Source organism: Amphiura filiformis, chromosome 4, assembly GCF_039555335.1.
Source record: "Amphiura filiformis chromosome 4, Afil_fr2py, whole genome shotgun sequence".
In the NCBI taxonomy this organism is placed as follows: domain Eukaryota; kingdom Metazoa; phylum Echinodermata; class Ophiuroidea; order Amphilepidida; family Amphiuridae; genus Amphiura; species Amphiura filiformis.
In genome coordinates this window covers 4,286,900-4,300,991 of record NC_092631.1, presented here as the reverse complement: position 1 = coordinate 4,300,991, position 14,092 = coordinate 4,286,900, and the positions used below count along the sequence as shown (strand labels likewise).

The 14,092-nt window shown below is 36.4% G+C and overlaps 1 protein-coding gene across 1 annotated transcript in view; it reads left to right on the top strand.

Moving 5' to 3' along the window:
- Positions 1–13,857, top strand: part of LOC140150482 (dynein beta chain, ciliary-like) — an 87,298-nt gene extending 73,441 nt beyond the window's left edge. The window contains 10 exon segments of the mRNA XM_072172507.1: positions 2,938–3,108; positions 4,819–4,941; positions 5,508–5,701; positions 6,430–6,706; positions 6,863–7,046; positions 8,653–8,931; positions 8,934–9,007; positions 9,371–9,613; positions 11,224–11,412; positions 11,799–13,857. Of these exon segments, the coding sequence (XP_072028608.1) occupies positions 2,938–3,108; positions 4,819–4,941; positions 5,508–5,701; positions 6,430–6,706; positions 6,863–7,046; positions 8,653–8,931; positions 8,934–9,007; positions 9,371–9,613; positions 11,224–11,412; positions 11,799–12,416 (2,352 nt within the window). The 3' untranslated portion in view covers positions 12,417–13,857.
- Positions 13,858–14,092: the final 235 nt, after the last annotated feature.

Sequence of the window (14,092 nt, the reverse complement as noted above, 5' to 3'; positions counted from 1 at the left end):
TTAAGGTTGACTTTTCAATTTGACTCGCGTGCATGGAAAAAAGGTTGTACAATGGGCCATTCCATTTAAAATCCACACTACCCATGTGGAAGATTTTCGAAATATCTTCCACAGGGGGAGTATGTTTTTCAAATGTATTATTGATCAGAGTTAATCATTTTGAAACCCATACTCTGCCTGTATTATGGCTATACCTATATCTTCCACAACTGGTGTGAGTATTTCAAATGGAAGTTACCCAATTGCCTATTCTATTCAAAACTTATACTCCCTCTGTGGAAGATTTTAGCTAAATCTTCTACAGAGGTAGTGTGGATTTTAAATGGAATAGCCCAATGTTACTGTTTTTTGTATCTTCCTGTTATTGTCTTTACAAGCCTTTTACCATGTCGTTGAAAAAGTTGACAAAAGCTACGGACGAAGGCTATGTTAGCAGAGATGAATAAATGCAAAATAGTGTACCTCCATGTACAATAATTTGTGTTTTTTAAGCTTCACTGTTACAAAGTTTTTTGCGTAGCTATCGGTACAACGCACTACTCAATAAGCACGCACTTCAAATCAAAGTTAACCGGATGCATAGCAAAATATTCTTCCAAAAAAATTTTAAAAAGGCTCCTAGATATTTTTATCTAGTTTTTAAAAATTAATAAAAAAAAAAATTTTGGCCCAAGAATTTTTTTGTTACGTTGAACGAAATTATTTGGGCCAAAAAATTAGCATTTTGGCCCAAATTTGACCTCACAGATGAATTTATCAAGTCTTTGCCATTCTAAATATGTATACTTTTATATACTTTAGACCAACAATTTAGCAGTTATTATGGGGCCCGAAAGTTTCCATAATTCCATAGTTAAGACTACCCTTAAGGGATCTGGAATGAGCGTTTTGAACGTTTCGACAGTATTTTTTTGTGGGACATGAGAGCACATCAGACATATCGAATTGCATTCTGAATACGAAGAATGTCTTTTCTGATATCAAATAATTGTCATTTTTTGAAATTCACAATATAATACAAATTTTATGACAAATTATTAAAATTTGATATTTTTCACATAACAGTCCTCGAGTAAATTTTATAAATCTAATGATATATTCTTAAAGTGTATGTAGCTGGGAGAAAAAAGCCGACGATCAATTGAAAATTTTGACCTTTCATATTGAAGATATGGATTTTTTCCCCAAAAGACCTAATTTTTTGGTGTTTTGGGAAAAAATCCATATCTTCAATAATGAAAAGGTCAAAATTTTCAATTGATCAATTTTTCATCCCACCTACATACACTGTAAGTATAAATCATCAGATTTATAAAGTTTACTTTCGAGGACTGTTAAATATCAAAATATCAATTTTAATCATTTGCCATAAAATATGTATTACATGTACATTGCAATTTCAAAAAACTAAATTATTTGATATCAGAAGGACATTCTTCGTATTCAGAATGCAATTCGAAATGTCTGATGTGCTCTCATGTCCCACAATAAATACTGTGCAAACGTTTATACTCCATCCCTTAAGGGCTTGGCTTTACATTTCTTTAGTTTGCCATAGTAAATGTAAAGTCATGCTGGAGCATTACTAACAGGCTAAAGCACTCATATCTTTTTCATTTGTATTTAGACCAGACTCCCTGAAGTAACTTCTTGTGGGGATTTGCCACTCCTCCCATACAAGTCTATTCTACCATCCCAGTACTATATTATACCAGTACCTATTTATTCACTGCCATAGTGCATGTTAGTAACCATTGGTTACTGGTTCAAGCCTGGTCTCATAGTTCAAAATTATGATATGCCATAGGCTTTGTGTTGCAATCATTTCGATCAGTGGTTCATAACAAGGAAAGCATGAGCCAGTTGACCTAGCAATGGTCATATTCTAACGTACACTACGCCAGTGAATAAACACCTGGGTGGAGGGAGACAATAGAGGTTAAGAGCCTTGTCTAAGGGCACAACACGATAGCACCACCACCAGGATTCAAACCCGCAACCCCCTGATTATGAATAGAGCATGCCCGTAGGTAGAATATGCCATAGTCGAATTTTATTAAAGAAAAATGTTATTATTAGTCATAATGAACCCATTTCGTTGAACTCAAAATTATACTGATGTTTATTAAAATTAAAGTATTCAATAGTAAAATGGTCATAAAGAGTTAAAAATATCAGATGATTAGTGACAATAAAAGTAATTGAATGCAACATTATCTTGCATAATTATAATGGCTCACTTTAATACTGAACAATTCTGATTTTGGAATCTACCAGTTTATTGATAGCGAACCCGAAAATCCGACTATGGACTTTGAATTTTAAGCAGAACTTTACTTTGCTCTCTAAAACACACTGTCAAGCATACTTGTTTATCAGTCCATTAACCACAAGTACTAAGCATGGTATAGTACAAGACGCCAGCTAGATGTTTGATGAGAGATTAACTTTCGCGTCAACACAAAAGCGCCATAAATACCACAGATAATTGTGTACGGTGTAGTTAATGGTAATGGCGCTGAGCCCGGAAGATTTAAACCATAGCGAGATATGGGCGACCAATCACAAGGCAGATCCATTTAAAGATGCATTACATCATGGCCAATTTTAGTTAGGCCAGAAATTGGCCTAACTCTCCATAGAGTCCCGTGTTAAAAATCTTAACCGCAAGGCAAAGTCAGTAGTCCACTTGGGAAGCTAACAAACAGAGGGAGTGCGGTGACTGAAAAGATCAGATACAGATGTGAAAATCTATCAGTTGCACACAAATCAATATAATTCAGAGTTTTATGCTTAAATGTAATAGCCAGAGTATGCAAAATGGGCAAGTGGACTACGGAGAAGTCTAGCCCGTAGGCTATAATTTGCCATCTTACCATAGGTACAATTATCAATAATATGGAGATTTTTTTTTTTCATATTAATCTTATCTTATAGGCATTCAATGTGGTGTTTGCTAAAGCCATAGAGAGAGCCGAGCCTGCAGAAGACATCAAGGAACGAGTAGCCAATCTAATCGACTTTATCACATACTCAGTCTTTATTTATACCACAAGGGGCCTCTTTGAGGTGGACAAACTCATCTTTACTACACAAGTGGCCATACAGGTAAGTTGATAAGCAGTCAAAATCAATGCTTCAATTTTTCTGTGTGATTTTATTTGTTGACTCACTTTGTAGCTCTTTGTTTATACATTTTAAGGGGGGATTTGCCATTTGGTCTAATGCCATTTGGTCTAATATCCATATCGTCTACATCCATTTCGTCTAAACCCATTTGGTCTATATCCACTACGTCCAATAATCATTTGGTCCTTTAACCATTTGACCCGATAACCATTTGGTCCGATAACCATTTAGTCTAATAACCAATAAGTCTAAACCATTTAGTCTAACAACCATTTATTCTAATACCCATTTGGTCTATAACCAATAGATCTAATAGCCATTTGGTCTAATACTCATTTGGTCTACAAACCATTTAGTCTTACAAGCATTTAGTTTATTAATAAATAGACGAAATAGTATTAGACTAACTGGTTATTAGACCATACGAGTATTAGACCTAACAGTTATTAGACCAAATGGGTATTAGACCAAATGGTTATTAAAGAAATATTAGACCAAATGGTTATTAGACTATATGGTTAGTAGGCATACCGGTTATTCGACCAAACAATATTAGACTAAATGGACATTAGACTATATGATTATTAGACTACGTGGCAATTAGCCTTTCTGGTAATAGACCAATTGAATATAGACTAAACGGGAATTAGACCAAATGGTATTAGACCAAATGGCAATAGACCATTTAAGGCCAAGTAAAAAAAATAACATGTATATCATTCAGATTTTTTCAAAAATCGGTGAGGGAGGTCTTTATTCTTTGTTATTATGTTTGGTTTTTTTAACCATTCATTTCTGTGTAAAATTGCTATTGCAAAGTGTTTGTCAAGACATCATAAAATCGGGGAGGTCCCCTAACGTTTTTGTTATTTCCCCAAAGCCCTACCCCTAGCTTGAAGAAGTGTTTGCAATGTGTTTATAAATGATAACCAAGTACTTCTTACATGTCTTTTCATCACAACAATTTTAGAAACAAGTAAGGAAGCAAATAGGAAAAATAACAAAAATATTTGAAAATCTCCAAAAATCGGTGAGGGCAGGGACGATATACATGTTATTTATTTTACTTGGTCTAACAATATCACAATCCCAACATTAAGCTTAAAAAATAAAAACAAATTTGCTTCTCATAGGTGACCTGAAAACCAAAATACAAAATTTGTTTGTTTGTTTTTTGTTTTATTTTTTTATTTATATTTTTTTATAGTTTTAATGGTAATATATTCCTTAATATATGCCCCAATATTTTAATGTCATATAAGTGCCCCGGGATAAGTGCAGAGTAGGTTAGATATAGTTTTAGGAAATTATAAATTGATTTTCATAGGCATTTTTGATTTCAATATGTACAAGAAAAATATTTTGGAAAATATAATTTTATTTTCTCAAAGAAAAGTATGAAATGCTGGTAATTGCTGTAAAAACTAAATGAGTGTGATATATGCGGTATAATCTTTACCTTCTTTACCTAGTAAACAGAACCAAGAGATGTTAGAGTCAAACTGTAGCATTCTTCAGGGCAGATTCATTGTTTGCCATTTACTTTTTATATGTTCCCCTTTGTACATCTTAATCCTCAGGAATTTATACAAACATGAATCCTTGGTAAAACCAATAAACCTTTTATTTATTTATTTTTTTGGCCTTTTAAGAGTTATAACTTTCACATCTTTTTGTTCTCCTAAACAGATCATGTTAATGAAAAAAGAGATAAACCCTATCGAGTTGGATTTCTTGCTACGCTTCCCATCTCAGCCCAACGTCACCAGTCCTGTTGATTTTATTCCCAATTTTTCTTGGGGTGCTATTAAGGTAAGTGTCACAATCCTCCCACTCACTATCAAATGTTTCATTACCAGTGCAAGCTTTTGGTTATTAATACTTACTTTTAACCCTTCAAATAAAAAAAAAAAGGATTCTTTTCAATTTAATTACTGAAAAATCAGTAAAAAAAGCATATTAATTTTTCTCTGCATTTAAAACTTTGCTATTGTAGTTACAGCATAAAGCCAAGGGCGGAGCTACGTCATGCCGATGAAAATAATCAAATAAAGGCCACTGCACATTGCCGCAGTTGAGTGTGTGCATGGAATGTTTTTATTTTGACTCACTTGTTACTAGGGAATTAGCTCAATTTGTTGCTAAGCACCCGGATGTCCGCGCCCGCCTATAGATATTATTTTGAAGGGTGGGATAAACAATATTGATTTTTTTTTCATTGAAACTTTGCTGAAATATATTTAAAGCATGAGTTTTGGTCCTCAATTATCTTTCTTTCTTTTTTTCCTTTTTTTATTACAATAGAATATATTTATTCTTTAATTTTGTTCTGTTTGTAAAATAAAATGACACAAAATTTTATTTGCTTTTGTGACCAGTCCTTAGCCGCCATGGAGGAATTCCGTAATCTAGATCGTGACGTGGAGGGCTCGTCCAAACGATGGAAGAAGTTTGTTGAGAGTGAATGCCCAGAAAAAGAGAAATTCCCTCAGGAATGGAAGAATAAATCTTCACTTCAAAAGCTGTGTATGATGAGAGCATTGAGACCTGACAGAATGACGTATGCAGTGACGTAAGTAACAGTAAATAACCAAATAAATTGCATGCACACTGGCAAACACCACCAAATGTGTTTGTAGTTTATAATATATTTTTATGCTGTTAATCTAGAAACACTGTCCAAAATCTGTGGACATCCGTTGCTCTATTGCATCCGCTGTTACATACAGATTTCTACGTGTATCCTTGTTTGCCCGTGTTTACAGACCACACCCCCACACAAATTATACCCCTACACACATTACTCACTTTGTCACAACACTATGTCTCTCTTTCTCTCTGTAATAGTGGGGACATGGCCAAAAATTTGGTCCCCAGAACACACTAACCATAGGCCTCTCTCACACTGATATATTCTTCCTTAAAAAGTTGAGAGAGCAAATGTGACACGATCAAGAGAAATGAGGCGGATGTTGCTAATATTGATTTTGAGATATTGGCAAAGAAAGTGTTAAAATTCTTTTATATTGTTTTCAGCGATTGATAACTTCTCAAAGGAAAGCTGTATCAACATGGGGTTTTCAGTTTCTGAAAGCTATAAATGTCCTCTTCAGAAACATGTAAAACTTATTTTTGACCAGGGTCGACATGTGACTCATTCCCCTTGATCATGTCACAAATTCTCTCACAAATACCTACCAATAATAATATTAAAAATGGTGTCTTTATCATTCTCTTGCCTACTGTTACTTTGATACCACAGCTTTTCACTGATATCTGGTAATGTTTTTGTTTCAATAGGGCATTCATTGAGGAGAACATGGGCAACAAGTATGTAGAAGGCGGATCTATACCATTTGCCAAATCATTTGAGGAAACCGGTCCTGCTACTCCTGTGTTCTTCATCCTGTCTCCTGGTGTGGATCCACTCAAGGATGTAGAGGCTCTAGGAAAGAAATTAGGCTTCACTTTTGACGACAAGAATTTCCACAATGTGTCTCTGGGACAAGGTCAAGAGATTGTGGCTGAGCAGAGTATGGATTTGGCTGCTAAGGAAGGACACTGGGTCATTCTACAGGTAATTAGTTACCATTTCTTTATACTAATTTAATATAGAATTATAGTGATAGTTCTTTTAATACTTTTTTAAGAAGTGGAAGGTACATGAGTTTTACTGGGTAATTATGTTGGAGCAAGATGTTAACACCACGTCTCTCTCTTTCCCTCCATCCAGAACATTCATTTGGTGGCCAAATGGTTGAGTACACTTGAGAAGAAGCTTGAATCAACCGGTATAGGCAGCCATGACGACTACCGTGTGTATATGAGTGCTGAACCTGCTGGCACTCCGGAGAGTCACATTATTCCACAGGGTATTCTGGAGTCTTCTATCAAGATCACAAATGAACCTCCAACTGGTAAGGAAAGGGAGCTTTGGCAAAGCATCTTGAAGAATTTAAAGCTATCTTATGATTTCTTTTTATGTAAATGCAGGGTCGTAGCCACGACTTATTGAGATGAGGTCAGGGCAAGGCAATTTTCAGGGGGGAGTAAACTTTGACAGAAATGGACTAAAAAGTACAAAAAAGGGGCACCTAAAAATCTTAATCACATATGCACCTTTAAATGAGGTTTCTTTGACGAGAGAGATGAAAAGCAGACACCCTCCACAAAAATTTTTTTTTTTTTTGAGTTTGAGCAATTATATTACTGATACAGATGGCTGTACAAACTTGTATTATTGTAAGACCAATCTATTGTAATATTTTTGTGGAGGGTATCTGCCTTTGTCTCTTTCATCAAAAACTCTTATTTAGAGGCATTATGCTTGAAGATGGTATATGGGCAGCCAGCATCTCGGGGTGGGACAAGACTTCTCAAGGGTGCATTGGGAGCTGCCTCCCTTGGCTACGCCACTGAGTAAATGAGACCCTTTCTTGGAATCGCACTAATTAGGATGAATACAGTGAAAGCATGATAAACCTATTTTCAGCAACGCTTCCTATTCCTTTGTACAGGAGCCAAGCGTTGTTAATCCGTGATGAATCCACACTTTTCCAGTAGCGTATACGCGAACAAAAGGTTACGTGACCCGTTACTCGTGAGCGTGTAAAATTCGTCATGCCTGGAACTTATGCGTAAACACTTTCTTAATATGTTATTAAAGTAACAGCTAAACATTACCGCTTTATTCTTTTGTTTTATTGGTGATATCAACAAAGAAATCAGCTATCTTCTTGTAAGGTTGAGTGGCAATGACAAACGGACATTCCGAATGAAAGAATCATGTGGATTAGACAATCTTTAGCGTGTTTTCGTTGTTGAAAAAGCTGCCCTCGCGAAGTAAACCATGCAGACGACGCGGACGCATCATTGTTAATCGGTGATGAACAACGGTGAAACATGATTGAATCCCTAAATAGTCTAGTTAGTAATAGGTAGTATCATAACAGCACTAATTGATACTGAACATGATTGAAACAGGCACAGTACCATATATATACCAAAGTAACGTGCCTAAGCCCAGTTTACTTTTGTACAGAGAAATAATATAAAAAAATCCTGCCTATTTTTTGCTGATTATAAACTCTATGCAGGAGACAATGAAACGTTCTGGTACAAAGCAATGGGGAAGACAATGAAACAAAACATGCGGGAGAGATGATACACAAGAGCCATTGAGCTATTCCATTTTAAATCCACACTACCCCTGTGTAAGATTTTGGATATGTGTTCCAAAGAGGGAGTATGAATTTTAAATAGAATTAGCACATTTGGTAGCTCTATTTGAATTTCATACACCCTCTGAGAAAGATTCAACCTGAATCTTCCACAGAGGGAGGGTGAGTTTAAAATGGAGCAACCCAATGTGCTAATTCCATTAAAATTCATACTCCTCTGTGGAACATATTTCAAAATCTTACACAGGGTAGTGTGGATTTTAAATGGAATAGCCCATGGTGTTACTTCTCAATTATACTTCTCTAATTTCAAATTATGGTTACTATAATAATCTTTTTACAGGTATGTTTGCTAATCTCCACAAGGCATTTAACAACTTTGACCAAGACACGCTTGAGATGTGCGCCCGTGAAGCTGAATTCAAAGCCATCCTGTTCTCTCTGTGCTACTTCCATGCCGTGGTGGCCGAACGACGCAAGTTTGGTCCTCAAGGATGGAACCGTGTGTATCCATTCAATACCGGTGATTTGACCATCTCTTGCAATGTGTTGTATAACTATCTTGAGGCCAACTCCAAGGTGCCATGGGAAGATCTCCGTTACCTGTTTGGTGAGATTATGTACGGGGTCATATCACTGATGACTGGGATAGACGTCTATGCAGGACTTACTTGGAAGAATACATGCAACCTGATATGGTGAGTGGACTAAATCTGTTTGTCAAGCAACGGGTTAGGACTGATTGAGCTCTGCCATCAGATTGAAGTTTGACTTTCCTTGGTGATGTGATGGGGGAAGGGGGAGTGGGTCACCCTAGTTGTTCTATCGTCGCTTTGCATCACTGAGGTCCCATGTTGGAGCCCCAGCCATTCCCAGATGACCTAACATGTATCCAGTCCATATATTTCTTAACTTCTTTTTGTTTAAGAAACTGTTTGTTGTTGATGGTATAAGTTCTTTGATGAGTTACAAAATGAAGGAAATATTATTTTGTGATGCCTTGGCTTTAATTTTTTCCCATAACATTAATGTGCATTATATTATTTTCCCACCATTTTCAGCTGGATGGAGAAGTCTACCTGGCACCGGGTTTCTTAGTACCACCAAATTCTGACTATAAAGGCTACCACACATACATAGATGAAATGCTGCCACCAGAAAGCCCATATCTATACGGTCTACATCCCAATGCTGAGATTGATTTCCTTACCACGACATCAGATAATCTATTCAAGACTGTATTGGAAATGCAGCCAAGAGATACCGGTGCTGGAGCTGCTGGTGGGGCTAGTAGGGAGGAGAAGGTAAGAGTTGGTGGTGTAGTTTAGGTTTTGTTTTGTATTCTCCCTTTCTGTCAATAGTTGAGCATTTGTTCTGTTACGTATCAATGTTAAGGTGTTATATATTTTGATTCGTTTGGGTTTGACAACCCTGAATAACCATTAAGGTGGTTTTAAATGCAAATTAAGATCGTTTTCATCTTTGACACAGAAGAAGATAATAATTTTTTAAAAATTTCGGCAGTGTTTTCAGCACCCTACCTCCTCTGATTATTGCTCTCCAGGGACCGAGAAATTTCAGACCTGGATACTGCCCTCATACGGTTGAAATTGCACATGTCCAAATAAATAAAAAGAAAGTTACCCACAAATATTGTTTCATCAACGGACATTAAAATGATTGTAATATGGAATCTGTGGCCAAAAAACTAAAATTTCACTTTGACCCCCAGGGGGAATTCCACTGGGATTTTTTTTACGGGAAAATCAGTGGAGGTGCGCAGGAACATGACTCAACATATACTTTTATTGGGACAAATGAAGTGATTTGCGAAAAAACCAACTTTCAATGTGATTGGTCAGAAGCCAATAGCGACTGCTTGGTTACCATGCAACGGTTTTATTAACTTCATAACATGGCCAACATATCCCAACATATCCCTACATAAGTACAAACTCACTTGAGATTGTATCATGAAAGGTTTTGGAGATATTTGCAAAAATGTTGGAATTCATGATTTCCCTAAACCTTGCCTTTAACACCACCTTAAAATCATTTAAAACTCAGCTTTGTTGCAAAGGAAATCTTTTTGTGAAGTGGAGGCAACAATGGTAACACATCAACCGTGTAATTGAGCTGGTAAATACCAATTGCCATGATTACCATTTCCCCCGTTTACTAAAAGTGTTCGTTTACTAACTGCTCCTGTTTACTCAGCTAGCAGGGACCTGTCCCGGGTTTGATCCCCAGCGGTGGAAAACTTGCTTGGGTATTGACTTGGGAAAAAAAGTTTGAATTCCATTGACAACATCAGTACAGTGTAAAATACTCTCCCCATGGTTCATTTAGAATTGGGTAAACAAACCATGAAAGTACTCCGTCCTTCAGAGGGGATATTAAGCCACCGATCCTGTGTATAGAGAGTCATACCTATAATACATCACAGTCAATTGATATTTCATCAACTAAAAGGATCCACCAAGCATAAACTTGTCGATCAAAAAGATCAAACAAATTTGCCTCTATTGCCTAAGTTGAAGAACAAGGTGCATAATATTGTGTGGCCCAGTTCTTTTTACATGATAAATAGGGTTGTGGTGTAGGCAAGTCCTGAATTTCACTTGTAGACACTGTAAGTGTGCATTGTGTTATTATCCATGTAACCTTCAATGCAGCAGGGGGTAACACTGTACCAAAATACCGAATATAACAGTGAATTATTTGTTTGCTAAACTTATGATTTGCAAATGCTATTCTGAATTTCCTTGGTAAACACTGTAAGTGTCCATTTTATTATGATCCATTTAACCTTCAATGCAGTGGGTTACACTGTACCAAAATACTGAATATAACAGTGAATTATTTATTGGCAAAATTAACGATTTGTAAATGCTATTCTGATTTTGTTTTGCAGCTCAAAGGTATACTGGATGAATTTCTTGAGAAGTTACCTGAGGAATTCAACATGATAGAAATAATGGCTAAGGTAGAACCACAAGACAGAACACCATACGTAGTGGTAGCATTCCAGGAATGTGAGCGTATGAATATGCTGTCGTCAGAGTTGAGAAGATCTCTCAAGGAGTTGGATCTAGGTCTTAAGGTATGTTGGGTAGGCAAGACTAAAGGAAGACTTCAGCCCTCCCATCCTCCAGATTAGGATTAAGGGTGGTCTAGGCCTGGAATTATGGAAACTTTTGGGCCACATAACTGCTAAATTGTTGATCTAAAGAATATAAAAGTATACATTTTTAGAATGGCAAATGCTCATTTTTATATTCAATAATATTCAATAGAATATTTTTCAAATTTGAGCTAAAGCGCTACAACTATTGGCATTTTACTCAAAGTGAAGCTAGCTAAGAACTGCAGGGCTTCAAAATTGCAGGAGAGCCCCCTGGGAACATATATATCTTGAAATGTTGCAACCTTTGATGAATTGTTTTGCATACTAACTCTGTTGTAATATTTTCTATATTTTCCTAACAGGGCGAGTTGACTATCACTACCGACATGGAAGAATTGGGCAATGCACTGTTTTTGAATCAAGTGCCTGAATCCTGGACTAAACGTGCCTATCCTAGTCTCTACCCATTGGCCACATGGTATGGTGATTTACTCAATCGTATCAAGGAACTGGAAAGTTGGACAGCTGATTTTGCCATGCCAAGTTCTGTCTGGTTAGGTGGTTTTTTCAATCCTCAGAGTTTCCTTACCGCCATTATGCAGTCCATGGCCCGTAAGAATGAATGGCCATTGGATAAAATGTGTCTGCAATGTGACGTCACCAAAAAGAACAAAGAGGACTTCAGCAGTCCACCTCGTGAAGGTGCGTACATCAACAGTCTCTACATGGAAGGTGCTCGTTGGGACACACAGACCGGAATGATAGGTGATGCCCGACTGAAAGAACTCGCACCGATTATGCCTGTTGTATTCATTCGGGCCATCCCGGTCGACAAGGCCGACATACGTAATGTGTATCAGACTCCAGTGTATAAGACAAAGCAGCGTGGTCCGACATTTGTGTGGACCTTTAATTTGAAGACAAAGGAAAAACCTGCTAAGTGGACTCTGGCAGGTGTTGGGTTACTACTGCAGGTGTAGATAGAATTGAGGGTGTCACAATAATTATTGAACTGGAGTGGTTTATAGGAGGGGAGACTGATATTTTAAAATTATTGATGAAGCTTACAAATAACATCTAAAAATGCCAAATTATTCAGAAACCTGTAGTACATTTTGTGATTTGGATCAAAATATTTTTGTCTAATTTTGGAGTTGAAGTGCAGTATGAATGGGGTGATTTAGACAAGTGTGCCTGTTTTGAAATTGGAAACTGAATCTTTAAATTGTAGATAATAAATCAAGTAATCATTCATAACTAAGAAACAAGACAAGTAGGTTTTGAAATGTTGAGTCCCCATAAAATGTGAGCAGAGATGAAAATCATGATTTTTACCAAAAACAAAATTTATTTTTCCACAATTTAAAAATTTGTTGAAATAGGGTGCAATAACATTTTTAGTGTATCGATAGATGTTATAAGTATTGGTAGTGTGCTATAATAGACGCATGAATCCGCCACATTCCTACAAATGTGCTTTCATTTGACAAATCAAAAAATGTGTTGTATTTTTTAATGATCTATATGTATAATTACAATGCTTATAACAAGCCGTCTAAAGATTAAGCAATATTCCTAATTATAAATTATCTGTATTATTTCACTTGCAAATGATACGTCCGTCCAGAGATTTAATACTTAATAAAATAGTTATATTATAATAATACAATAATAATAAATTAAGTTCACCATGCATTTTATTATTGTAACAAATATTGAAATTGGAATGATAAATGTATATGTGATGCGATCAAGCAAAATCAGTCGGAACTCGGAAATATTAAATTTTCAGTTTCTTATAGGATAGTTAAAAGCATTTACAAAGCTGCATTTTGCAGAAAATTCCCAACTGAACAACCAGTTCCAAAGATAAGAGCAACTAAATAGTTTCCAAAACAACAGGAAACTAAAGGAAATATTTCCTTTGTATGGCTATATCTCAAAATCATTATTTCCGAGTTCCAACTGATTTTGCTTGATTGTATCACATATCTGTTTGTCACAACAGACTTAGTAGTGTGTGTCATGTATGCAGGGGTGTCAGGATGTGTTTGAGCATAATGTGTTTGCTGGCAAACGCTGATGTTTTTATGAAACTTAACAATCCAACCATGGATATTACTGCAACCGGGGACCATCCCCGTTTAGCTGAGATGTGCTCTGTGAACAGCCTAATAATGAGTTTAAAAGTGTGTCCGCTATTGTTGATATAAAAACCAGTCCCCGGCTGATAGGTTAAAATCCATTGGGTGAAACAAGTCAATGTCCCCAGTCCCCATTTGGATATAGTTAAGTACAGAGTCACCGTTTGCCAGCAAATACCTGTAGGTTTGTATGTAAAGGGGTGTGTAACATGTTTTTAAAGCCCTGCAAACGAGGACATGCACCTGAAAATAGCATGATAACCAAGGACTCAGCAACCAAGGAACTGTTCACTGTCCTACCGACATATTGCAAATAATGTATACAAATGCATATAACACCATACCTCATGGTAAAATGAATTTTTAAACAGTTCTCTCATTTGTTTGCCTGTGTATACTGGTATCTGTTGGATAGTATAATTAGGTCCATTGTTTGGAGCTTACCTTTGCAAGGTCCTCAGGTTAGATAGGTAAATGTTGTAGGTCCTCGTTTGCAGGGGTGGGGGGGGGGG